Here is a 24459-nt window from a genome sequence, read left to right as displayed (position 1 = left end):
GTTATCATCACTTAAAATCCTACCAATTTAGTGTACCAATTTAGTGTAGAAGCTTAGTATATGGCCAGTAGTTGGAGCCATCATGAGAATTCATATGTCCTATCATAAGATGCCTGAGAATGGGGTCCAGCAGCTCTGAGCTCTGGCTCCTGTGGGGTGGCTGCCTTGCTTGTTGTATGACTATGGCTGGTGTTGAGCATCTCTGGACCCAGATCATTTATCTATATAGTATTTGTGTGTGCACACAAACATATATATACATATATTATATATGCAATATATAAATGGGGATTTCTTTTGACTTACATTATAAGAACTTGAATTAGGACAGAATATTGGCCAAAGACTGAACTAAAATGCTGTGGCAAAGCAAACAAGATGAATCTCAGCATTTGTACACTGGTGCAAATGTGAGACCGACTTCTGTGTTAACATACAGAAGACCCACTCTAGGAAATCCACACCTAGGATGAGGGAGGGTTGGCCACTTGCAAGAAACAGGACTTATGATGGGGCTGGTAAATAGCTGGAGCTCTTTTAGGTGTCATTATTAGGGATAAAATGACTACAAAGAGAGTCACAGTCCCCTCTTCTCTGTGCTGGTCATGCCTGAGGAAGCTGATATGGGTGGTCCAAGGCAGAATTAAAGAAGCCCAAGTAGCAGATTTCAGCTCAAAACAAGTAGTTGAGCAGTGTAAAGATGGAGTGGATCAAGGAGGATTCCCCTGACTCACCCAGAGAGAAGAATTGTAGTGCCCCAGAATGGAGACAGAGCCAGTTCAGAACAGATTAGATGTGTCATAAAATGAAAAAGTAAGGAGGAAAGAAGGTGAAGTAGGCAGAGTCAGGCCATGAAAAGCCTTGTGAGCAACCTCAATGGAATTTAGACCATTTTTTCCCCTGTGGGTGGTACTAGGGTTTGAACTCCTAGCTCTGTGCTTGTCATGTAGGCATTGCACCATGCTCCCAGCCTTTTTTGTTTTACTTAATTTTCCCCAGGACTAGCTGTGGAATTTCTCCATCTTGGCCTCCTGCATAGCTAGGATTGCAGACTTACATCATGATGCCCAGCTTTTCGTTAGGACACTAGAAAGCAGTTGGAGGTCTAAGGCAGTGATAGAGTTGCATGTGTGCCTGTTAGAAAAAGGTCACTTTAGTTGATGGTAAGAAAGTGTTAGGAAGCACGAACTGAGACTAAACAAGATTAAACAAAATTAGCAAGCTGGAGGAACATTTAAGAAGAGTGGTTCACAGCATCTGGTAGGAGTGAGAGGGCAGAGATCAGGTAGACCTCAACTATCCAGCTGAGATGACTAACTACATGGAGGGGGGGGAGGGGGGGAGAAGGAGAGAGGAAACCAGCCACCAAGAGAAGGAGAATTTGGCACAGGATGTGAGTGGTGAGGTGGTGAGTTTGGTATGATAAGGAGGCAGTAGGGGCTTAGAGCTCTGAAGACAGATGAAATACGTGGGAAAGGCCAAGCTCACCAAGAAAAAGTATTTTTTCAAGGTTGGTTAAAGTGGAAGGTAAATAATATCAAAATGCATTGTGTCTATGCATAAGGCTGGCATAAAGAAACTGTTGGATAGTAGAACAGACAGGGAAAGAGAGAATGATAGAGGGGATTAAAATGACTGAAGTATTATATATATATATATATATATATATATATATATATGAATTCATTTTGTAGAATTAACATATACTAATGAAAGTGAATGATGAGACTATATATAGCAGGTTCTATGGTGGAGTACCAGAGAAAGGGAGGAGGGTGAACATAGAGGGTGAACATGGATTAATGTGGTTGAAGCACTTTACATATATGTATGACAATGGAACAGTGAAACTTGCTGCAGTTGATTGAAGAAGGGAGAGGGGAGACAAAGAGTAATAGAAGGGGTGTATTTGATTAGGGGACATTGTATACATATGTGGAAATATCACAATGAAGCCTCCAATATATGCTAATGCAAAATAAATTACCTTTTTAAAGGGTTAAAGGTAGATAATCAGGTCACATTAATATACAAGAGGCTGATAGAAGAACAATGCACAGAACAGTTGAGTGTAGACAGGTAACAGGGAAGAAAATAATACTGATAACATTTACCTGAAGCCCTGCAGCTTCTACAGCAGTATCACAATAGGTAATCTGAGGCAGACAAGAGCATGTCCACTCTGCCCCTCATATACAAGGCAATGTATTATGGTTTGGATCTGAAGTGGACCCTTGAAGGCCATGAATTAAAGGTCTGGTTGTCAGCTGATGGCATTCCTAGGATCTGTGTAATGTGAGAAGTGAGGACTCATGGGAAGAAGTTGGTCATGGTGGGGAGATGCCTTGGAAGGGCATATCTTGTCCTGTCTGCCCCTTCTTCCCTCCCTCCCTCTTTTGACTTTCTAGCCAGCTTAAATTGAGCAGTTTTGCTCTATGTACACACACTGCATCACCTTGATATTCTGCCTTGACACAGATCAATGGAACCAAGTGACCTTTGAAATTGTGAGGCAGAATAAACCTTTCCCTTTTAAAAATTATTTCTTTAAGGTATTTTGTCACAGTAACAAAAAGCTGAAATACAATAGAAATGCAGGGTGATAGAGACTTATGTTACTTTGTATAAGAAGGCATTCCAGCTGGAAAGGTGGCTTAGTGGTAGAGTGCTTGCCTCCCATGCATGAGGCCCGGGGTTCAATTCCTCAGCACCACATAAACAGAAAAAGCCAGAGAAAAGTGGTGCTGTGGCTCAAGTGATAGACTAGCCTTGAGCTGAAGAGCTAAGGGACAGCACCAGGTCCAGAGTTCAAGCCCCATGACTGACCAAATAACAACAACAATAACAAAAAACCCAAGGCTTTCTAGAATGATAAATCAAATATATAAAGAAAGAAAGAGATCCATGATTTGAACACATGTAAGAGATGTGAAGGAAGAAAGGAGGCAATATGGCAAATCCAAATCCTGAAGAGAAATCAAACATCAGAAGCCAGTTAATCCTCAGCGAATTGTCTTACCACCTTCCCATTTAAAATTGAACTGTAAGGTGGATACCAGTGGTTCATGCCTGTAATCTACTACATGAGAGGAGGCAGATATGGAGAGGACTATGGTTCAAGGATAGCCTGGGCAGGAAAATGCCCTAGACTCTATCTCAATGGAGGACAGGTGTGGCTAGTGCCTGTCATACCACTATAGGAAACTTGGGAAGATCATGGTCTGAGTTCACACTCAGACAGGAAGCAAGACCCTATCTCACAAATAGCCAGTACAAAAAGAAGGGACAGAGGTATGGCTCAGCAGTAGAGAGCCTGCCCAGAAAATAGGAAGCTCTGAGTTTAGTACTACAAAGAAAGAGAGCAAAGAAGGAAGGAAGGCAGGAAGGAAGGAAGGAAGGGAGGGAGGGAGGGAGGGAGGGAGGGAGGGAGAGAGGGAGGGAGGGAGGGAAGGGAAAACAGAAGGGAAAGAAATGGACTATACTCAATTGAAACGGGTCCAAAGAAATGGAACCATGGTGTAACAGTGAGTGTGCCTTGGGCAATCAGAGACTCCCTACATGAATCTGGGATTTACTGTTAGGATAGCATAAATCAGAAATGAACACATTTGCTTCATCTCATAGCCAGGAAAACTGTCTTAAGGTGAAGAGAAGCTCTAGGGGGAGACTGGTGGTCTTGTAAACTATAGCTTAGTCAGGAATTTGATTTAAATGGATTCTACATTGAGTGACTCTAGGCATCTGGCCAAAAGAAATGGAAAATTTTATGGTACTTTAGTTTGTATAAGGCAAGAATATGATGATCATGACTTTGTCTATGGATTCAGATGAACTTGCCTCAAAGTCTGGCTCTGCCACTTGTTTTGTAACCTTGTCTTTGTCTCAATTTCTTCAACCCAAAAGTAAAGATAAGGTAGGACATCCACCTCACAGAACTGTTGTGAGATTCAGTGAGTGAACATATGTAAAGTGTTGAGAACTATGTCTGGCACATTATAAGAACTACATGTGTTGTTATTTAACAGAGAGATCCAGTATGTTCTGGCAAGAAAAAATGGCCTCAATAAAGATGCTGGGTGAGAATGTACAATGAGGCGAATCTTCTGGCAAAAATAACATCTACAGTATACAAATGACCAATCGGAGGTAGGGAAAGTGTCATGACACATATCTGGGTCTCTCTTAACCACACACAGGAAAGTGTAGGTATCCATCTGAAGTCTTTCCTGGGACCTTCAATAGGTGGTGCTATCTTGGCTTTGAGTACTCCCTGCCTGTCTTTATGGTGATTCCAAGCTACTTCTTTGGACTAGTTCTTTGAATACTGGTACCCAGACAAAGGCTCTGAGGGAACACACAGGATGAACTCAAGGGTGCAGAACTTACTGCTCTGTGACGCCCAAATTGGCTGGCAGGGAGGTGAGCCCATTGCCGGTGAGAAGCAGGACACGCAGGTGTGGCAGAATCCCCAGATCACGGATGGCCTCCCCAGTTAGGTTGTTGAAGGAAAGGTCCAAGAACTACCATGCGAAAACAAAAGGGGGAACAGTAGCACTCAATACATGAGGCAGAGGCTGGCGGCATCCCTCTTCCCAGATCCATGACAAACAGGATAAGCCTTCTCTAGCTAACATTCGAGGCCCAGTATAGTCAGTTCTATCTATATTCTAGCCATCACTGCCACTGCACATTTTGTCTTTCCTGTGGTACTGGACCCATGGACTCTTTTCCATTTCTTGCCTCATTCCACTTATATAGCTTCCTACCTTTTCCTTCCAATTACACAGAATTCCCTTCCCCCATGCATCTGAATCCCGGCCTCCAAAGGCCAAATCAAAGTTGCCTCCTTATACAATCTTTCCTGATCCCTGGCTAGATGTAATTTAGCTGACTTATCTAAGCAGGTCTCAGGGTACTTATCAGTCTTCCAGGTATCCAAGACAGCTAGGCACCTGTGAGGAAATAGGACACTGGGAAGTGGATGTGCTTTGTACAATGTCTGGCCCACAATGGATGACCTTGAAATCACAAGCCCTTGAAATCAAGGGCCATGCCACAATAACACTTGTAGTCTAGCATAGGACCTAGCACAAGGAAGATGCACTTAAAAAACTACCTGAAATGAGCTAGCTTGACATTGGCCCCAAATGGACATGTCATCATCAGCCAACTTCTGACTAGCTTCTTGGATTCATAAGATAGTTCATTGGGGCTAAGGGACCAGCCAGGAAGCTAGCTTCTCTCTACAAAGACAGAGACAGTTGGGACAAATGATATCTGCTCATTTTCTGCCTTCTGTTTCCTGAACCTCTCTAGAAACTCTGCCTAAGTCAGCTTCCTCCTCTCCCCACCTATGTGCACCTGGACTCTCCATCATATGCAAACAAAGCCTGTTCAGTGTAGTTAGGTTCAGTGGCTTAAACAGTTCAAGCTGGAGTGGGAGTAATGTCTCTGATCAGCCTCATACAGTCAGACTTATACACATGGCAGGTCTCTGCCCAAGGATTGAGTTTGGTTTCACTCTGCAATAGTAATTAACTGATGAGCTCTGAACAACTGGGTTTACACTGTGGCTTGTGCCATGTGGGTAAATTACTTAATTTGGGCTTCCCTATCTATAAAGTAGAAAGAAATCATTCTCATGTAGATGAAACCTTTAGCCTGGAGTGTGCTTAATTAATGTTTGTCCTCCTCCTCTTCCTTTTATTCATCAGTCCCCTGCTGAAGGCTAACTTTGTACCAATCCCTGCCCTCTGGGAACTGGCAGCCTCTTGAGGCAGCTAGATACCTATGTCCATTTCAGAGTGATGCTGCCAGGATAGATGGCTACACATGTATACACAGAGCACAAAAGAATGGTCGTGTCTACCAAGGGGTCAGGACAAGCTTCAGAAAGCAGATGACATCTGAGCTGCCCTTAGTAGTAGTATCTTTGCAAAATTGTTCAGGGCAAAGAGGCATTGAGATGAGCAAGGAGCAGGAAGAGGAGGCAGGAGGCAGCCTCACTTGAGCCGAGAACTGCAAATGTTTTGAGGATGACCTACCCTACGTTATCAGAAGAGGGCTTGATAAAGACTGGCAGGCCATGAAACACACCAGGCACCAAGGGAGTACCAAGTCAATTCTAAATGGAGGATCTGTTCACACAAGGGGGAAATTCTACCAGGTTGGAGCAAAAAGAAAAGAATGGGTTGGAAAGCCAGCAGAGAGAAGCAGAGTCAAGGGAGGAGAAATCTCTCTTCCTCATCCTCAAGCTCATATGTGGGTAGTCATCAAGACCTATGTCTGGCCTATAGTATTTATTCTTTCCAATCCATTCTTCATAGAGCAGCTAAAATAGCCGCCCTAAAATGCAGTTCTAATCAGACCACTTCCCAGATAGCATCCCTAAGAATTAAGCTCCTTAGCCAAGTTGGCCAAGGTTTTCATGGTCTCTCTAGCCCTCTCCAGGCTCATCCAACACCAGCCTCTACTGGGTCTCTTTGTCCATTCTATAATCTTATCTGTGTTTGTACTTAGGAGTTGGCCAACAGAAGCTTGAAAGCCAAATACAGCCTAATGTCTGTTTGTAAATAATTTTTACATTTATGAAATAAAAGACCAAAAGTGTTTTTAACATGCAGAAATGATGTGAAATTCCAATTTCAGTATCATAAATAAAGGGTTGTTGAAAGCCAGGTAGGCCTAATTGTCTCCAGCTGCTTTCTGGTCACAGCAGCAGAGCTGACCATCATGATAGTCGTGAGGAGTTAGGACCCTATGAATTGAGAAGTCTATATTTACTTCCTGACCTCCTACAGAAAAAGCCTGTGGAATCTGTTTCAGTTGCTTTGGGTATTTACGACTGAATGCAAATTTGCTTTCTATATACATTTAAGGACAGCTCAAAGAACAGATCTGCCTTAAGAATCACAGATCATAGATTTTGGAGCTGACCTAGAATATAAAAAGGGAAAACTTAAGTCCCAGAAAGAGCAAGTTCTTTGGCCAGGGAAGCATGGCAAAGAACTGGAAGAAGCAAGACATGAAACAAGGTCTTCTGATTGCCAGAGCAGGGATCCCACTGAATAGTTTCAGGTCTGTAAAATAAGTGAATCAAATCATGCCCCAAGTAAGTTTTTTTATATTGATGTATAAAGATTTCTCCTCTAGGCTCTTCTCTTTGGGGCAGCCTCTCTGATAAACAAGGACAAAGATTCCTAACTTGGTGATTGTATCTGCTGAGTCACATCAAGTTTTATTACACATTGAAGTATTCATTACTGGAAGCTACAAATCCAGGATATTTGACAGGTTTATCTTTTTTCATAAGGAGCCTTTGCAAATCATGGAGAGATGAAAACAAATGACTGGCCCAGAGATTTCCTTTTCTCATTTATGTTTTGCATCCTAGGTTAGGTCTGTTTTTATAAATAAATTTCTTGGGGACGGTTGGGTCTGCTGGATAAATTATCACCATCAAATGCTATCCAACTACAAAATAGGGCATGCAAAAAATTGATGGTGATCAACCACTGACTACAAATTGAATACAATTGAATACAAATATAATCTGAATAAAAAAAGCAGTTGGTCTGGGAAGATAGCTCAGTGGTAGAGTGCTTGCCTTGCAGGCATGAGGCCCTGGGTTCTATTTCTTAGCACCACATAAACAGAAAAAGCCAGAAGTGGTGCTGTGGTTCAAGTGGTAGAGCATTAGCTTTGAGCTGAAGAGCTAAGGGGCAGCGTCCAGGCCCAGAGTTCAAGCCCCACAACAGACCAAAAAATAAAAAAAAAAATAGGGGCTGGGAAGGTGGCTCAGTGGTAGAGTGCTTGCCTTGTATGCCTGAGGCCCTGGGTTTGATTCCTCAGCACCACATAAACAAAAAGAAAAAGGCCGGAAGTGGTGCTGTGGCTCAAGTGGTAGAGCACTAGCCTTGAGCTGAAGAGCTGAGGGACAGCGCCCAGGCCCAGAGTTCAGTTCCCACAACTGTACCAAAAAAAAAAAAAAAAACGGTTTTCAGAGCTGGGCACCAGTGGCTTAAACCTATAATCCTAGATATTCAAGAAGCTGAGATCTGAGGATTATGGTTCAAACCTAGCCTGAGCAGGAAAGTTCATGACACACTCATTTTTGTCTTTTTTTTTTTGTCAGTCCTTGAACTCTGGCCTACGTGCTGTCCCTAAGCTTTTGTGTTCAACGCTAGTGTTCTATCATTTGAGCCATAGCTCCCCTTCTAGCAATTTTGGTAGTTTTAGTGGAAATAAGTGTCTCACAAACTTTCCTGCCTAGGCTGGCTTTGAACTGTGAATCTCAGATCTCAGCTTCTTGAGTAGCTAGCATTATAGTTAACCACCAGAGAAAAACCAGAAGTGGAACTGTGGCTCAAGAGGCAGAGTGCTCTAGTCTTGAACACAAAAGCTCAGGGACATCACCCAGGACTGGCACAAACAAACAAAGCTAGTCAGTTGTACAGACGGAGCTTGTGGCCATGTCACCTGCCCATGGCCACTAACACTTGAAATAAGTATTTGGAATGGGGAGCTGGAGGGAAGAGAGATTGCTGACACACTGAACAATATGCAAGAACTCAATGACTGGCTCTGAAAAGTCAAAGGATCAAATAAAAGTCCTTAAGACGCTTCCATGTCTGAAGGTCATGGTTCCCTGAATCTCTAGAGTGTTTAGGACCTATTTCTCACTGTCTACTGAAAAACAGACTTAAAAAATACCCAGGGGGGCGGGGGGAAGGATGGAATGGGAAGGGGAAACAAAGGAGGAGGCTACAATTCTTGATAAGAAATGCAGGGCTGGGAAGGTGGCTCAGTGGTAGAGCGCTTGCCTTGCATGCCTGAGGCTCTGGGCTCGATTCCTCAGCACTACATAAGCAAAAAAGAAAAAGCTGGAAGTGGCACTGTGGCTCAAGTGGTAGAGCACTAGCCTTAAGCTGAAGAGCTGAGACGCCCAGGCCCAGAGTTCAGGGCCCACTACCGGACCCCCCCCCCCAAAAAAAAAGAAATGCACTCATTATCTGCCCATGTAATTGTAACCCCTCTGTACAGTATTTTCACACACACACACACACACACAAAAACCCATAGCCCCCAACTGCATCAGTTGTTGCAGATTTACTTTTTCTTAATTTCATGGGACTTTTGAGAACTGCTTCCTGGGTAAATCATAGTAAACGGATGCTATCCTTCAATGTGATTTGAGACTTCAGGAAGAAGTTATTAATACATTCAACATAACATATTTGAAGAATGTAAAGACATATGATCCATCTGGGGAGACACTCATTCCAAAAGTTTAAAGCTGGGCTGGGAAGGTGGCTCAGTGGTAGAGCGCTTGCCTTGCATGCATGAGGCCCTGGGTTCGATTCCTCAGCACCACATAAGCAAAAAAAAAAAAAAAAAAAGCCGGAAGTGGCGCCTGTAGCTCAAGTGGTAGAGCGCTAGCCTTGAGCTGAAGAGCTGAGGGACAGTGCCCAGGCCCAGAGTTCAGGCCCACAACTGGACTCCCCTCCCCCCTCCTCAAGAGTTTAAAGCTTTTTACAACTCATGCATATAAAGATGATGAACTGTAAAAATGCTGGTCCTGGGGATGGCCTTTCACTCCTTTAAGATGATGTGAGGCTTATGTGAAGAATGGTTCACTCTTGATGTTTGCAGATTAGATCATTTCAGTTACCATCTCTTTGGGCTTAACTCCAAGGTTCACAGCTTGTAGACAGTTTGCTGAAGTACAAATAAGAAAGGCTTTAAGACTGGCATGTAAGAAAGGGTCCATTTCTTAGCAAGTGAGTGAGCCACTCCTGGCTTCATGAAAGCAGTGATTTTAGGTAGCAACAAATGTTTTATCCCTTTGTTTAAAGTGTCCCTAAAGTCTTCGTGAAAGCTCAAGAGACAAAATTGAAGTATGAGGACATTCAAGGAAAATGTATGACTATGGAAATTTAATTCAAGAGAAAACCAGGAATATAAACGATTTTTTAAAAAAATTTGAATCTGGGCTTTGAAGACCAGTTTGGTTGTGCTGTGCTTGTGTCTAGAGTTGGCTGTAGAATCATAGTTGCCTAATTATATTTCATCTTCATTGCTGAGTCTATGGACTAGAACTGCAGGCTGTTCTACTGTAGCCTGCTGGGACTGATCTAGTTTACTAAGACCAATATAGGCCTTTTGACAGCAGCTACAAGTCCTCACTTGATCAAGATTTCACCTTTAATTTGTCCTCCTCAGATACTCACAGTTCTACAAAACTCCCTCAATGTAAATAATCCTTGACCTTTACTTTCTAGGATCATGTACCATGGCCCTTGGTATTTACCTGGTGCCACTGCTATCATGCTATTAACCATCCCTCTACTATTTATATCATCACTAGCACCCCACCATCAATCACTGTCATCACCACTACTCTCACAAAGGTGAGCCAAGAAACACTACTTGTAAAGGCCCAGCGATTTCCTTTCCCAAAGTAATAACCATGAGAGAGCCCTGTACTCTCTGGGAAATCTGTGGACACCAAAAACTCCCTACCCTCCAACTTACTTGTAATAACTTAAAGTCTCCATATTTCACATAGACTGTCTTGATGCCATTGAATGCGAGCTCCAGCTCCTTTAAGGCTGGAAATGTGTGAAATGCCTCTACATGGGGAGAAAAAGAGAGAAGCTGCAGCTTTCAAAGGACTTAAGAGAAAGATATCACTAAGGACAGTTCCCACTGGGTCAGGCCAAGCACTGTGGATGGCGTTTTACACACCTGGCCTCTAAATCTCTGATGATCCTCACAGATAAGGATTGCTAGTCCTCTTATGGCTGCAGAAATTAAGGCTCAGACTGGTTAAGTGATTTGCTAGAAATGAAATTGCTGTTAAGTGAAAGAAATAAGCATTGACTCTAAGTCTTCCCAACCACAAAGCCCATTTAAAATTTATCTTTAGTATTTCTGATTACAGCAGTTAAACATACCCACCAAAAATAGCTAAACAACACAGAAAAACAAAAATTCCCTTTAATCCCAACACCCAGATAATAATAGTAATGATGATAATAATATTCCATGATTATTTTCAATAAGAATAGTAATTTTTTCCAGTGTATACTGAAACACACACACTTCTTTCTACAAAAATGGAATCATATTACAGTGTACAATCCTCTTGACAGCTGCCATTAAGTCTTCCTACTGAAAGTCAGCCAAGACTGTTTCTTGTTGGAAGGATTAAGTCCAAGTCTGTGAAGATACATGATGATCAAGTCCCTGACATAATGTATACTCTCAATTTTCCCATACATGTTTCCTTTGTAATCATCCAAAACCTTTTCAGTCTCCTTGATCAGTTCTGCTATTCCATCTGCTTCACTGGCCTGAAATGCCTTTCTACCTTCTAAATTCCTGAACTACTTTTATTTCTTCTTCTTTTTAATCTTAGCTTAAGTTTTCCTTTTCTGAAGTTTTAACAAGCCACCGGATCACCAGGGGAAGAGCTAGACACATTCTCTACAGTTCACACAATCTCATAGTAGTCCTAACACCAGCAGGGGTCACTGTGGGCTTGGTGAATAACAGAAAACTTTTTCTTCCTCTAGAAGTATCTGCAGGTGTAAATATGTATCTCATCTGAGGTTTTTGTTTTTGCTTTTTTACACAGCTGAGTATTCAACTCAGGACCTTTCACTTATCAGGCAGATGCTCTTCCCAGACTGAGCTAAATCCAAACTTTCATCTGAGTTTGTAGGTAGCAGATTATCTCATTTAGAGGAAACAAAACAAAACAAAACAAAACAAAAAATCTGCAGTTCACACTGGGCACCAGTGGCACACACCTGTAATCTTAGTTATTCAGGAAACAGATCTGAGGGGTGTAGTACAAAGCCAGCCTGGGCAGAGAAAGTCTGTGAGACTCTTAACTCCAATTAACCACCAAAAAGCTGAAAGTGGAGCTATGGCTAAGTGGTAGAATGCTAGCTTTGAGCAAAAAGCTCAAGAGGATAGTGCCCAGGCCCTAAAGTTCAAGCCCCAGGACTGGTACAAACAACAACAACCAAAAAAAAAAAAAAGAATCTAACAAAAAAAGCTGCAGCTCAGAGAAATATACTAAATAAGCAGTTATCATGAGGCTGGAAGAGGTTCTATTTACTCTCCAGCACCCAGCATGTTGTGCTCCACAAAGGACATGCGTGGCTGATGAGGATGGACAGACAGACAGACAAATTCTAACACAGGTGAATAGCTGTGCCAACCAGGAGGCGGAAGATAGTTTTCCAGAAGAAAAAGCTCACCTAGAGGCAGCAGGTTTTCTGAGGCATTGATATAAATCACAGAAGTAAAATGCTTGAAGTCCTTTTCATTCACCTGTAGGAAAATCATCATGAATGATACTTTGATGACCATTGTGACCACTATAAAATATATAATTATGTATAAAATATATAAATCATAAAATACATAAAACCTTCTATCTTTGAAATTTTTTGAAGAAATAAGTGAACTATTAGAGGGTTGACCATCACTACAACCCTCCACATTTCCCTCCCAATCATGTACTATCTTGAATTGGTGATCATTTCCATTCCTGTTTTGTATTATGTTATAGTCATGCACATATCTACATGTGTATCCATCAATTATAGTGCTGTTTAAATATTTTAAAACTTTATATTAAGTGCAACAATATGGTAGATACGCTTCATTGTGCATTTGCACAGTATATTTCTGTGATTTGTGTTGATATACATATATGTGTATTGCTCTAGATCATCCACTTGAATCAACTTGAATTCCTGGGTACTGTTCCCATTGTGTGAATGTTATAAGTTATAACTTCTCCTAGTTTATTTCCAAGCTTTCTTTCTTTTTTGGGGGGGGGGAGGGTCCAGTCATGGGGCCTGAACTCTGGGCCTGGGCGCTGTCCCTCAGCTCTGCTCAAGGCTAGCTCTCTACCACATGAGCCACAGCACCACTTCTGGCTTTTTTCTTTTTGCTGAGGAATCGAACCCAGGGCCTCATGCATGCAAGGCGCGCTCTACCACTGAGCCACCTTCCCAGCCCCCAAGCTTTCATTCTTCGTACATTCCTTCCCATCAGAAGAGTTTCTTTAATATCCCTACCAGATAGTGGGAACTTGTGATGGAAACTCAAGTGTCATAAAAAGAATTAAATCCCATCAAAATTCTTTCTTGGGGTGGGGGGAGTACTGGACAGAACTCAGGGCTTTACACTTGTTAGCAGGTGTTCTATCCCCACTTGAGCCATGCAGCTGATCCCTCTGTGTTTTAGTTCCTTGTCATGTAAAGTTTTGTGCTTTTGTCCAGGACTTGTCTCAGGCCACAATTCTACCTATGCTTCCCATACAGATGGATCACAAAAATTATTAATTGAGATGGAGTATCACTACCCCTTTTCCCCAGACTGGCCTCAAACCAAATTCCTCTTAATCTCCATCTCCTAAGTAACTTCCATTGAACGTCTAGGCCTCCATGCCCAGCCAGAAAGCCCACCAAAATTCTACTGCAAGTTCAAAGGTAGATTTCTATGGTGAGTTCTCTTAATTCACACCAAATGGGACAATGGAAAAACCCAATCTCTAGCAAATATTGATTTCTAAATACTTTTTCCACTCATTGTTTAACCTGTCCCTCCTTCCTTCTAATCCACAGAAACTCTGGAGGGGCAACACACAAACCAGAAGAACCAGGTACCTCTCATATTTGGCTCACTCTAGTCATGTGTTCACTACTGGCCTTACCTGGGATAACTTTAGGCCACTCACGTTGATGTTGCAAAGGTCTGATGGCCTTGTCACACCATGGTGTTTCAGCTTGGGACACAAGATACAGAGTTAGCTCTCAAGACCACAACAAAATGCAACCAATTAAAAGCTATTTTTGTTCAGTATTTTCTTGTTGGGCCCTCTTACACATTTATCATTTGCTTGCTTGCTCATTCATTCATTATTTATAGCACAGTAATTACTAAGCACTATTTTGGGCTATTCACTATACTAAATATATTAGCACACTGTCTTATAACTAAGCCCTTTGTCATAAGTAAAATTATCTCATTCTTTTTGTATGTGGTACTGGGGATAAAACTCACAAACTAAGCAAATGCTCTACCATTGAATTAAGCCTCCAGCTCTCTCTCTTTTTTCATAAGGTCAAGAACGGACAAATACCTTGCATAAGTAATTGATAGTTATGATTTGAATTCAAATCTGTTATCATTAGACTACACACATATTTCCCTGCCATATATCATGTTTAAAAAGTTAGAAGCAGCTGGTCACCAGTAGCTCACATCTGTAATCCTACCTACTTAGGAGGCTGAGATCATGCCCAGATACTACGTTCAAGCCCTAGCACTAGTGCGTGCACACACACACACACACACACACACACACACACACACAGAAGTTAAAAGCAAATCTCAACCTTATTCATGTTTACTGGAACTCTTTCCTTTGTTCCATTAATTATTCACAGTAACTGCTATATTTAGGCCCTGAATTATGCTGGGCAGTGGGAAGACAATAGAAACAAAGCAGAAGCAGTCCATGCTTTTTCAGATTCTAAACTCTCATGGAAAGCTGAGTGATAAACAAGTATTATAAATGTATTTTAAGATTTGAGGTCCTATGAGAGACAGTAACAGGAGCCTAACCTTAGTGTAAAAGTGAGGAAATGGTAAGTTGAAGTAATGATATTTAAGCTGAGAGCTAAGAGTTGAACAGGAATTAGTCCTATGAAGTGGGTATCAGGGATGGTGAAGTCTACCAGGCTGGAAAAGATAAGGTGCTTTTAATGGAATGACAAACATAAAAATGTAGAAAGGTGGTCATCATGTTGATACTTGCTGGTTCTGAACCAAATTATGATTTTTATCCTACAACCAATAAAAGGCTGTTGGTGATTTTCTTTAAAGCAAGAAACAAATAAAGGATGAGAAGACAGGAGAGAAGAATGTACAAGATTTATTAATTACTTTCCCATAACTACTTCTCTGCTCCTTCTATGTTAAAGTGGACGGATTATATTCACCTTGAGTGAATATATTCTAAGTCCTAGTTCTGACTAAGCTAATCCTAGAGATCTCCTTCTCACTGATGACTGTTTAAACATGTGTCATAAACTACCCAATGAGACACTGGCTGCTGCTGATAGTAAGGTTGGATGACCAGTTAAGGAAAGCTTTCTTCTAAAAATTGACGTAAGACACTGGCTATCCTCTATATGTGATGATAGAATTGCTGCAGCAACCTCAGGATCATGAAGGCTATCATCCCAAGAGGACAATTTAGTATATTAAATGACAGAAGATGATGGACGACAGAGAAGGAGGATGGAAGGAACCTGAACCTTGTAAGATGTTATTCAACCAGTAAATTAATCTACCTAATAAAAGGCATCCTCACTTGTTCAACTAGTTAGGAAGTTATCAATCACTCCAATAAGAGATGATGGTAGCCAAGTTAAAGATGGTGGCCATAGAAATTTAGTAAAAAAAAAAAAATTCCAGGATTAGGTAAGGGTTGGTGTTGGGGACAGTGAAGGAGAAGAAGGTATAAAGTATTCCCCCAGATTATTGGCTTGGGACTAGGGAGATAGTCAGGCCAACATAAAGTATAGTAATACTGGAGAAAAACAATTTGGGGACTTGTAGAGGGAGGATAATTTAACAAGGGTTTGACAGCAAAGCATTCAAGTAGAACCATCCAACTGGCAGAATGTGTTATCTTGTTACTCCAAAAACAAACAACAAACCAAACTTGCTGCTTTTTTTTTCTACCCAAAATGGAATTGGGTAATAAGCCATACCCATGAAATATGGGAATATATATGTATAGTTGTCCTTCAGTATCTGCTAGCAACTAGTTCTAGAACCCTCATCTAATACCAAAATGTGCAGGTGCTCAAGTGTCTTACATAAAATGGTGTCCTATTTGTATGTAGTCTGAGCAATCCTCCTGTATCCTTAGAACCATTTCTAGTTTATTATACCTAATATAAATAAATAATATGAAAATTGTTGTATTGTTTAAGGAACAGTGACTTTTAAAAGTGTGTGCATGCTTAGTAGAGGGAAATGTTTTATTTCACTTTTTCAAATATTTACAATCTATGGATTGAATATCTCATACCCATGCATATGAAGGGCCAATGGTCATTTGGCAATAAAGAGAAGGAGCACCATGGCAAGTGTTTCTGCCTTGCCTCAGTATTACTGTTTCAGTCCTCCCCACCTCTAATGAGGTGCATAAAGGAAGGTAACAATGAAACCAATTCCATAGGCTCTGCATAAAAGCTTGCATTACTCAGTTAATGTGAAATGAAACCAGCTACATTCTCTTGCAACTCCTGATCTATGTAGAAACCATTTCTTGGGACCCATGGGCAGAAGCTGAGAACAAAGAAGGCTACCAGGAAATTCTTCCCATGGAAGCAGTGAGAACCAGACTGCTCATTAATATTGATTTACAAAATATGTCTTTCTTTGCAAAGTCCCTGAAGCATTGCACAGAACAGATGTGAAACTAGCTGGCAGGTCTCCAACCCTGTCACCTTAGCTCTTTTCATCAAAGACTACCCTAGGTTCTGAGAAATAACTGGTCAGTTCCTCTGGCATTTAGCTAAATGCTAAAGCCAAGAGACAAAGGCTATGGGAAAGGAAGACCTCCCCAATTCCACCAGCTCCTAGAAAAGTCACCTTAGGGCAGAGCAGAGCAGGAATCTCGATCTTCCTATGCATTGGAATAGTCTTCTCAATTGACTCCCACTCAACTGCTGTGGTGCCTCTCCAATACTTCATATAATGTGAAAGTACAGGCTTTGGAGCTAATAGACCAGAGTTCTAATCTTGACCCAGCCATATACTGACTGTGGGACTTCCGCCATGGCCAATGACCTCTCAGGGCCTCATTTTCCCATGTGCCCAATTGTAACAATATAATAAGGATGGCAATAACATGCCCATTTCACAAGATGTATCCAAAGGAGGCTTTACATATAAAGTCTTGGGCCCTTCCTCATGGAATTTGCCAATATCACTCTCATGAGCTGTGGTAGTTGTATCAGTCAGGGTGACCCTTTACACCAGTCAGGACAAGGGTAGGTCAGGGCAGTCCTGTCATTTCTCCTCCTCTTCCTCCTCCTCATCTCCCAGCTGATGCTGCCAGTCATTCTAGGATGCATTTACTCTCACCAGAAAAGCCCGGTCCATAATGTATCTAGAAATGTCTACTTCGCTTTCCTGTTGAGATGCTTTCTTATCCAGAATCTCAAAAGAAACCTTCTTCAGCTGTTGTTGATTTTCAACAGATGTCTGAGGTTCATGCACAGTTTTCTTCTTAGCACTACTTCTCCGAGCCACTAACCAGTGTCCTCGGCCTGTTGGAAAGATCAGAACACTGAGAAAGGGGTAAAGTCCTCTAAAGTTACAGTGAGTACAATTACATAACACTCAGCCAAAAATAGCTCCTAATTATTACCATACAACAGATGCTATACTTCTTTCTGCTAGGGGTGGGAGATGTCACCATACCTATCTAATTTAACTGCCTCCCATAGTCCAAATGAAGGACATGTTACTGATTGTATTTTACAGATGAAAAGGCTTAGACTAAAAGAATACTTACTCAATTTCTTGTGGAATGCTTACTCAATTTCTTTCTTCACATGTTCATTATTGTTCCTTTAAGACCCAACATCAAGTATTTTCTATTCTGTGAAGTTTTTCCTGACCCCAACAAAGGACTGGATTCCCTATTTCCTATGTCAGTCAGTTACTCTCTTGGTTGGTCATAGTTTAGATAAAAGACCTCAACTCAGTGGGATCCCTCTTCCCAGACTTCCATCACTGTAGAGAGAAAGTTATGTTGAAAACTCAGAATAAGAAAGTGAGAAGAGGGATGGAGATATAACTCAGAGCATTTGTCTAGCTTGCATAAGACCCCAGAGGTTTGATACCCATCACTGAAAGAAAAAAAAGGAGGAAAAAAAAGAGGTGTAAGAAACAACAAACAATTATGGTCACTGTAGAAAACACAAGAAATTTGTCAGCAAAAAGAAAAAGATGAAGTTTACTAGTAAGCTGACCTAACAAAAATCAGGTGCCAAGTGCCTACGGTTTGTCTGTATTCCTAGCTACTCAGGAAGCTGAGATCTGAGGATCATGGTTCAAAGCCAGCCCAGGCAGAAAAGTCATCTTGAGACTCTTTTGCCAGTAAACTACTCAAAAAAACTAGAAGTGGCTCTGTGGCTCAAGTATTAGAGAGCTAGTCTTGAACACGAAGAGGCCCAGGGACAGCACCCTGAGTTCAAGCCCCAGAATCAGAAAAAAAAAAAAAGCAGGAACTTTGTCTAACTCAACCTGGTATAGCCAATGCTTGTACAGAACTTACCGTATTGTAAATGTTGCTGACTTAGTGAAGGCTGAGCCATGGCTCCCACCCACAAAATCGCCCATTCAGCCCTTTTTTGAACATCTACTTTGTGCAGGGACCTGGGGATATATGAATGGATAAGACTCCCCCCCCCCAAAAAAAAAAAACTTTTAACGATTTATGAGTTGCTATGCAAGCCCAGAGAAGAAACTACCAGACTAGGGCATGAGTGGATATAGTAAGTTGAAGGGAGTTTGCTATGTGAAGACTGGAAACCAAGCAGAGGAAAGCACAGAAGCAATACACAGAAATAGAGATGAGGACCAAGCAAAGACAAATAGTTGTAGGAACCAGCCTTCTACCACTGTCTGTCGTCTGGTACAGTTGAAACCCTGCATTGGGGACTTGAGACAATTCCTGCCTTGTGTTTTGCATGAGCCATTTCTCACTCCCACTCTGGGCTCAATAGTCCAGGTAACCCATTGCCAAATATTTCACTATCCAGACATGGACTTCAGTTCTCTTTGATCCTATCCTCAAATCCTCCATTCCTTAAGACACCAGTCTAAGTTTGTACCAAAATTCATGGCTAGGAAGAAAGGCCCAGAGCTGAAGACATAAGGATGAGGCTGGAGAGGTCAGCAGAGTCAGGCTATGAGGTCCTGAAGAGGTCCTGAAAAATCACACAAAGTGTTGTCATGGAACTAGGCTTTTAGCAGGAAGAGAATCAAGGGAGACAATGTTCTCCTTCATGTTTTTTCATCTTGAGAAAGGTTTGGATTTCCAAAAACAATTGCAAAAGTAGTCCAGATTCCCATGTAGCCTTCACCTAACTACCTTAACTGCTCACATCTTAATGTAACTGTAATACAGTGATTGAAACCAAGCAATTAATACTGGTATGGTATCAGTTACTTGTCTCACCCTTTTTCCTTTTGAGGTTTTCTCACTAATGTTCTTGTTTTGCTTCAGGACCTCATACTCCACTCAGCTGTCATAGTACCTCAGTGTGTCCCAGTCTGTGCAGGCTTTTTTTTCCCCTTGTGTAACCTTAACATTTGTGAAAAGCACTTGCCAATTGTTTTCTAAATCATTTTTAAGTTTGAACTGGATACTTTTCCATGATTAAATTGAAGATATGTCTTTGGCAAAGCTACCACAGAAGCAAAGATGGAACTTCCTTACCATATGATTTCAGAGAGTTCGTGAAGCCATTATGCCTCATTTCTGGTGATGTTAATTTTTTTAAGACAAGGTCTATATGTTATATAGCCCAGGCTGACTCTGAACTCACAATCTGCCCACTTCAGCCTCCTGAGTACTGGGATTACAGGTGTGTGTCATTACATCTAGAATTGTGATATTAATTTTGATTACTCAGTTGAAGTGCTGTCTCATTTCTTGACTGAAAAATTACGGTCTTTCCCTTTGTAATTAATAAATATACCTTGATATTGGGAGTATAGTTAGTAATACAGTGTTGTCTAATATGTGCAAGGCCCTTGGTACCAACGTTTATACCAGGAAAAAAATACTACAGTATCAGCTCTTACAGTTTCCTCAGCCCCCCCCAAAATCAATAAGCCGATTCCTGGTGAGAACAGGAATCAATCTCTCTCTCTCTCTCTTTCTCTCTCTCTCTATCTATCTATCTAATCTATCTATCTCTATCTCTATCTCTATTTCCTACTAGTCCTGGCTGTTACCTGTAAAATTTTAGTGATTTCCTATTTCTCTCATTCCTTTTATATATATATATATATATATATATATATATATATATATTTTTTTTTTTTTTTTTTTTTGTTGGTCGTGGGGCTTGAACTCTGGGCCTGGGCGCTGTCCCTCAGCTCTTCAGCTCAAGGCGAGCGCTCTACCACTTGAGCTACAGCGCCACTTCCGGTTTTCTGGTGATTTATTGGAGATAGGAGTCTCACGGTCTCTCCTGCCCGGGCTGGCTTTGAACCGAGATCCTCAGATCTCAGCCTCCTGAGTAGCTAGGATTACAGGCGTGAGCCACCAGCGCCCGGCTTCCTTTTATATTTATTAGTTAGGCTCTATTATAAGAAAAAGTTGTTCTTTCTCCCCCACTTATATATTTATTCAAATATTTATTTGTATCACTATGGACTCATAAATATTCATTTATTCAATAGTTTATTTCATTGCTTAGACTGTTCCAGCTTGGGCCCTGTTATTTGGCGCTAGTATCTTTTCAATCTTTCCCCATCACTTTGAGAACTTCTTTACTTTCTGATAACACTAGGCCCAATTTGGTTCAGCCAAGAATGGAGAAACATCTATTTCTCTCAGGAGTCCTTGCTTCTTTCACTGGAGAATGGTATTTACAAACCAAAGATCTAAGAAGTATGTTCTTTACTGCTAAGGTGGTGGTGTTCTCAGCAGACATATACATAGGTATACAAACACAGATAACAGCTCTATATTTCTGTAGCTCTCCATCTGTAGGGTAGGGGGAAGATAAATGAATGAATTCATAGATCTCTTGCAGGATTTTAAACAAGTCCATTTCTAAGGAAGGTCCATATACAAAAATGAAATTATTCTAGAAAAATGGAAGGACTAACTAGAGGACACGGTTCCTTTAACATTCTATATACAGCAATCCTCTGTCACCTAAGGCTTTTCTATCTGTGGTTTTAGTTACTGGCAATCAACTACAATCTAAATATATTAATAGAAAATTCTGGAAGTAGAAAATTCATTAAGTTTTAATGAACTTTTTGCCATATATTGTTTCATTAGCTAACTAGAGTAACTATAACCATATATGTCAATTTTGTACTATGCCTAATTTATAAATTACATGTTATTATAGGTATATATATATATATATATATATATATATAAAATATATATATCTATATATCTATCTATCTATCTATCTAGAAAAAGACAGTCTGTATAGGTTCCAGGCACCATTTAGGGCTCTTGGAACATATTCCACAAATATAAATTGATTACCAACAAGTTACAACCCTGGCATAAACAAGGTGTACTTTTCTCTTGCCCTTTCAAAGAATCAAAGCATTCTATCTAGAAAGTATTCTATCTACAGGTCTCTGCTCAGTGTTAGGAGGGGGGTCCCAGGGATAGCAGTGTGAAGTTTCAGCACTTTGAGTTAGGAGCTGGGCAGAATATGATTGCTTATCAAGTAAGTGACACAGAAAGGTACACCAAAGACTAGGGCTGGCTTGTTGAAAAAGGTGGAGAGAGTGGGTTTCATGGATGGGAAGAGTTTAGATATCTGGAATGAAGACTAGAACATTCAAAGCAAATCAAAAAGCTGTGTGAAAATAGAGTACTGTGGAATGAGTCAAAAGTAAAGCAAGGGGGCTGTAGTTGAGAGTAGGACAGGTAAAGAGACTATAAAGGATAGGTTATATGTCTGCAATGAGGCTACTGAACAGCAGGGGGCACTGCTGTAGGAGACCCACTGAGGCCGCTGTGAGAAGGATGGAGGGGAGGGGACAGCACTGAGAGTACCAGAGGAAAATGTTATGAAGGAGCTGGGGAGGATGACATGGAATGTGTGACGCAGGAGCTAGGGCTGGGGAGAAGGTATCAATTTGAGAAGTCACCTGACCTTCCTCAGGCATCCGTAGCAGATTTCTGGCTGGAAAGCAGTTGCCCAGGTAGGGTTTCCCATCGTCCAGCTTGTATATTCCTGAGGTAGTCATCTCCCTAAGGACCAGCAAGGACAGAGAGGAGTAAGATAAGCAGAAGTAGCAGCTGAACTCTTTGACTCCAGAATAGCTCATGAGCCCTCTAGGACCACTGTGCCCTGCATACCTGCCTCTGGGGTTCCAGAGATGCCCCTCCCCCCCACACCCACTCTATGGCAGAAATGGGCTGTCATTTAAGTGAGAGGAGATGGGTCCTGGGTTTTCCAGCTCAAATCAGTCTAACTCTACTAGAAATACTAGCAATAGAATACTAGAAACAGCATTACCTTTTGGCTTATACAGACCTGGTTTGTGTATAATTGTATATTTGGGGAAGCTCTTTCTTTGGGATCCTCAGTTTCCTCATGTGTAAAATGTTTGCAAATGATCTTACTTTGTTATGTTACTGGGTTTAAACTCAGGGCCTCACACTTACTAGCTAAGCACTCTATACTGTATTATGCCTCCAGCCCATTTTTGTACTGGTATGGCAAGGGAGAAGTATACCTTATTTATACCAGAGTTGTGACTGGCTTCTTGCCCAAGAATATACGTGGACTGTGATCCTCCTATTTTACATTTCCCTTTGTAGCTAGGATGACAGGGGCATGTTACTGCACCTCACTTCTGTTGAAATGGAGTCTCATGAACTTTTCTGCCCAGCCTGGCCTAGAATGACAATCTGCCTGCTCTCAGCATCCCAAGTAGCTAGAATTACTAGGCCTGCATAATAATCCCACTTTAATAGAGAAACTATAGCATCAAGTGAGAAAGGGAGCACCAAGTACATATTACCTGTTCGCAAACTCTTCTGTTTTAACTGAGTTTCAAGAGAAGGGGGGCTCACATTTTAGGGAAGATGATATGCAAATAATGAATAATGAGAGCCATGATGAGAGCTGGGGAGAGCCATGACCCCAAATATGCTTTAGAAAGGGAGGTCTGACAAAAACGTACTGGATGAAAGTGATTAGCAGCTGGGATTGTATGAAGACCACTGTAGCAATGAGGGTCCATGCCAAACACTGAGTAACAAAAGCAAAACAAAAAGAGCAGAAGGAAAGAAGAGAAGAAGAAAGGGAAGGCAAAGAAAAAGAGCAACAGATCAACTGCAAGTACAAGCATTTAAGTTAGAAGCAAAGAGGAGCAGACCTGGAGAATTAAGAAAGGAACTGTAGAAAAGATTTAAGGGATAGAGGTCAGGCAGGGAGCTGTCAAGTAAACCAATGGAAGAGAAAGTTTCAGGAAAAAGAAAGAGCAGGAAGTGGCGCTGTAGCTCAAGTGGTAGAGCGCTCGCCTTGAGCTGAAGAGCTGAGGAACAGCGCCCAGGCCCCGAGTTCAAGCCCCACGACCGACAAAAAAAAAAAAAAAAAGAAAAAGAAAGAGCAGTCAGGCAAGGGTAGGATAAAAACTAGTCCATAAAGCCAGGAATGGTGGTTCATCCTGTAATCCTTGCATTTGGGAGGTAAAGGTAGAAGGATCATGAGCTCCAAGCCAGCATGAGTTTTGCAGTGAGTTTGAGGCCAGCCTGAGCTACAGAATGATACTGTCTCAAAAAACAACAACAACAAAAAAAAAGTCAACCAACCATACAAAAAAATCTGAAACAGAACTTTTTAAGTTAATACTGAACTCTGTCACAATCTGATGACAAACCTTGCAAAAACCTGCATTTTAATCAAGAGTTAGAAATACAAATGGTTATAGAAGTTGGCTAGACCATGTGAATGAAGAAACCTGGATGTGGGAGGGAAGAGCATGGAAGAGGAGCAAGTGTATGAGTATGCATCTGCCTACAGAGATCACACCCAGACATGGTGGGGCATATCTATAGTCTTGGCACTCAGGAGGCTAAGGTAAAAGAATCATGAATTGGAAGCCAGCCTTACTACACAGCAAGACCCTGTGTCTCAAAAGCCAATGACAGCAAATGAGTTGGCTCCTATTTAGCTTTCACAACCACTACCACGTACAAATGTGAGTCAGTGTTGCCAGATATTCCCATTTTTTCCAAAGAATTCTGCCATTTGCAGAAAAACTCCTGATTATTTGAGTGCTGGTAATGAATATACCATTTTGAAATAAGGTATAGGCCAAACCAGTGGGGAGTAGATTCAACCCAAAGGGTTCCTGCATATTTTTACTGATTGAAATTTTTGATCTCATGGTGTAAGAATTAAATAGTAGGTCCTATTCAAATAAATAAACCAACTCCTCTGCTTTGCTTTTCAATTTCAATAACAAATACTTCCTTCTCTCTTGAAAATGCACATTTGGGCATTACTAATGCCTCCTGGATGTCATCCTAGACCAATGCCCCTCTTCTTACCTCACGTAGCTAAGTGATTATTGAGTGATACTTTGGGCTCAAAAATACTGCATCATCTCCCAGGTAGACGACTGCAA

The 24459-nt window shown here is 41.3% G+C and overlaps 1 protein-coding gene across 6 annotated transcripts in view; it reads right to left on the bottom strand.

The window, feature by feature from the left end:
- Xrra1 (X-ray radiation resistance associated 1) overlaps positions 1 to 24459 on the bottom strand; it is a 50511-nt gene that overhangs the window by 21563 nt on the left and 4489 nt on the right. For 4 of the 6 annotated variants that reach the window (XM_042687946.1, XM_042687929.1, XM_042687953.1 and 1 more), the window contains 6 exons: positions 21975 to 22072; positions 17188 to 17372; positions 13736 to 13807; positions 12270 to 12342; positions 10534 to 10631; positions 4387 to 4520 (listed from right to left, as the gene is read on the bottom strand). In XM_042687946.1, the coding sequence (XP_042543880.1) occupies positions 4387 to 4520; positions 10534 to 10631; positions 12270 to 12342; positions 13736 to 13807; positions 17188 to 17372; positions 21975 to 22068 (656 nt within the window). In that variant the 5' untranslated portion in view covers positions 22069 to 22072. Of the gene's footprint in view, positions 1 to 4386; positions 4691 to 10533; positions 10632 to 12269; positions 12343 to 13735; positions 13808 to 16692; positions 16773 to 17187; positions 17373 to 21974; positions 22073 to 24459 lie in introns of those variants that run through there. The other 2 variants (XM_042687963.1, XM_042687970.1) reach the window with 2 other exon arrangements.

The sequence above is a fragment of the Dipodomys spectabilis genome, unplaced genomic scaffold, assembly GCF_019054845.1.
Source record: "Dipodomys spectabilis isolate Male_0828 unplaced genomic scaffold, ASM1905484v1 ptg000003l, whole genome shotgun sequence".
NCBI lineage: Eukaryota > Metazoa > Chordata > Mammalia > Rodentia > Heteromyidae > Dipodomys > Dipodomys spectabilis.
This window is presented reverse-complemented; position numbering and strand designations above follow the sequence as displayed.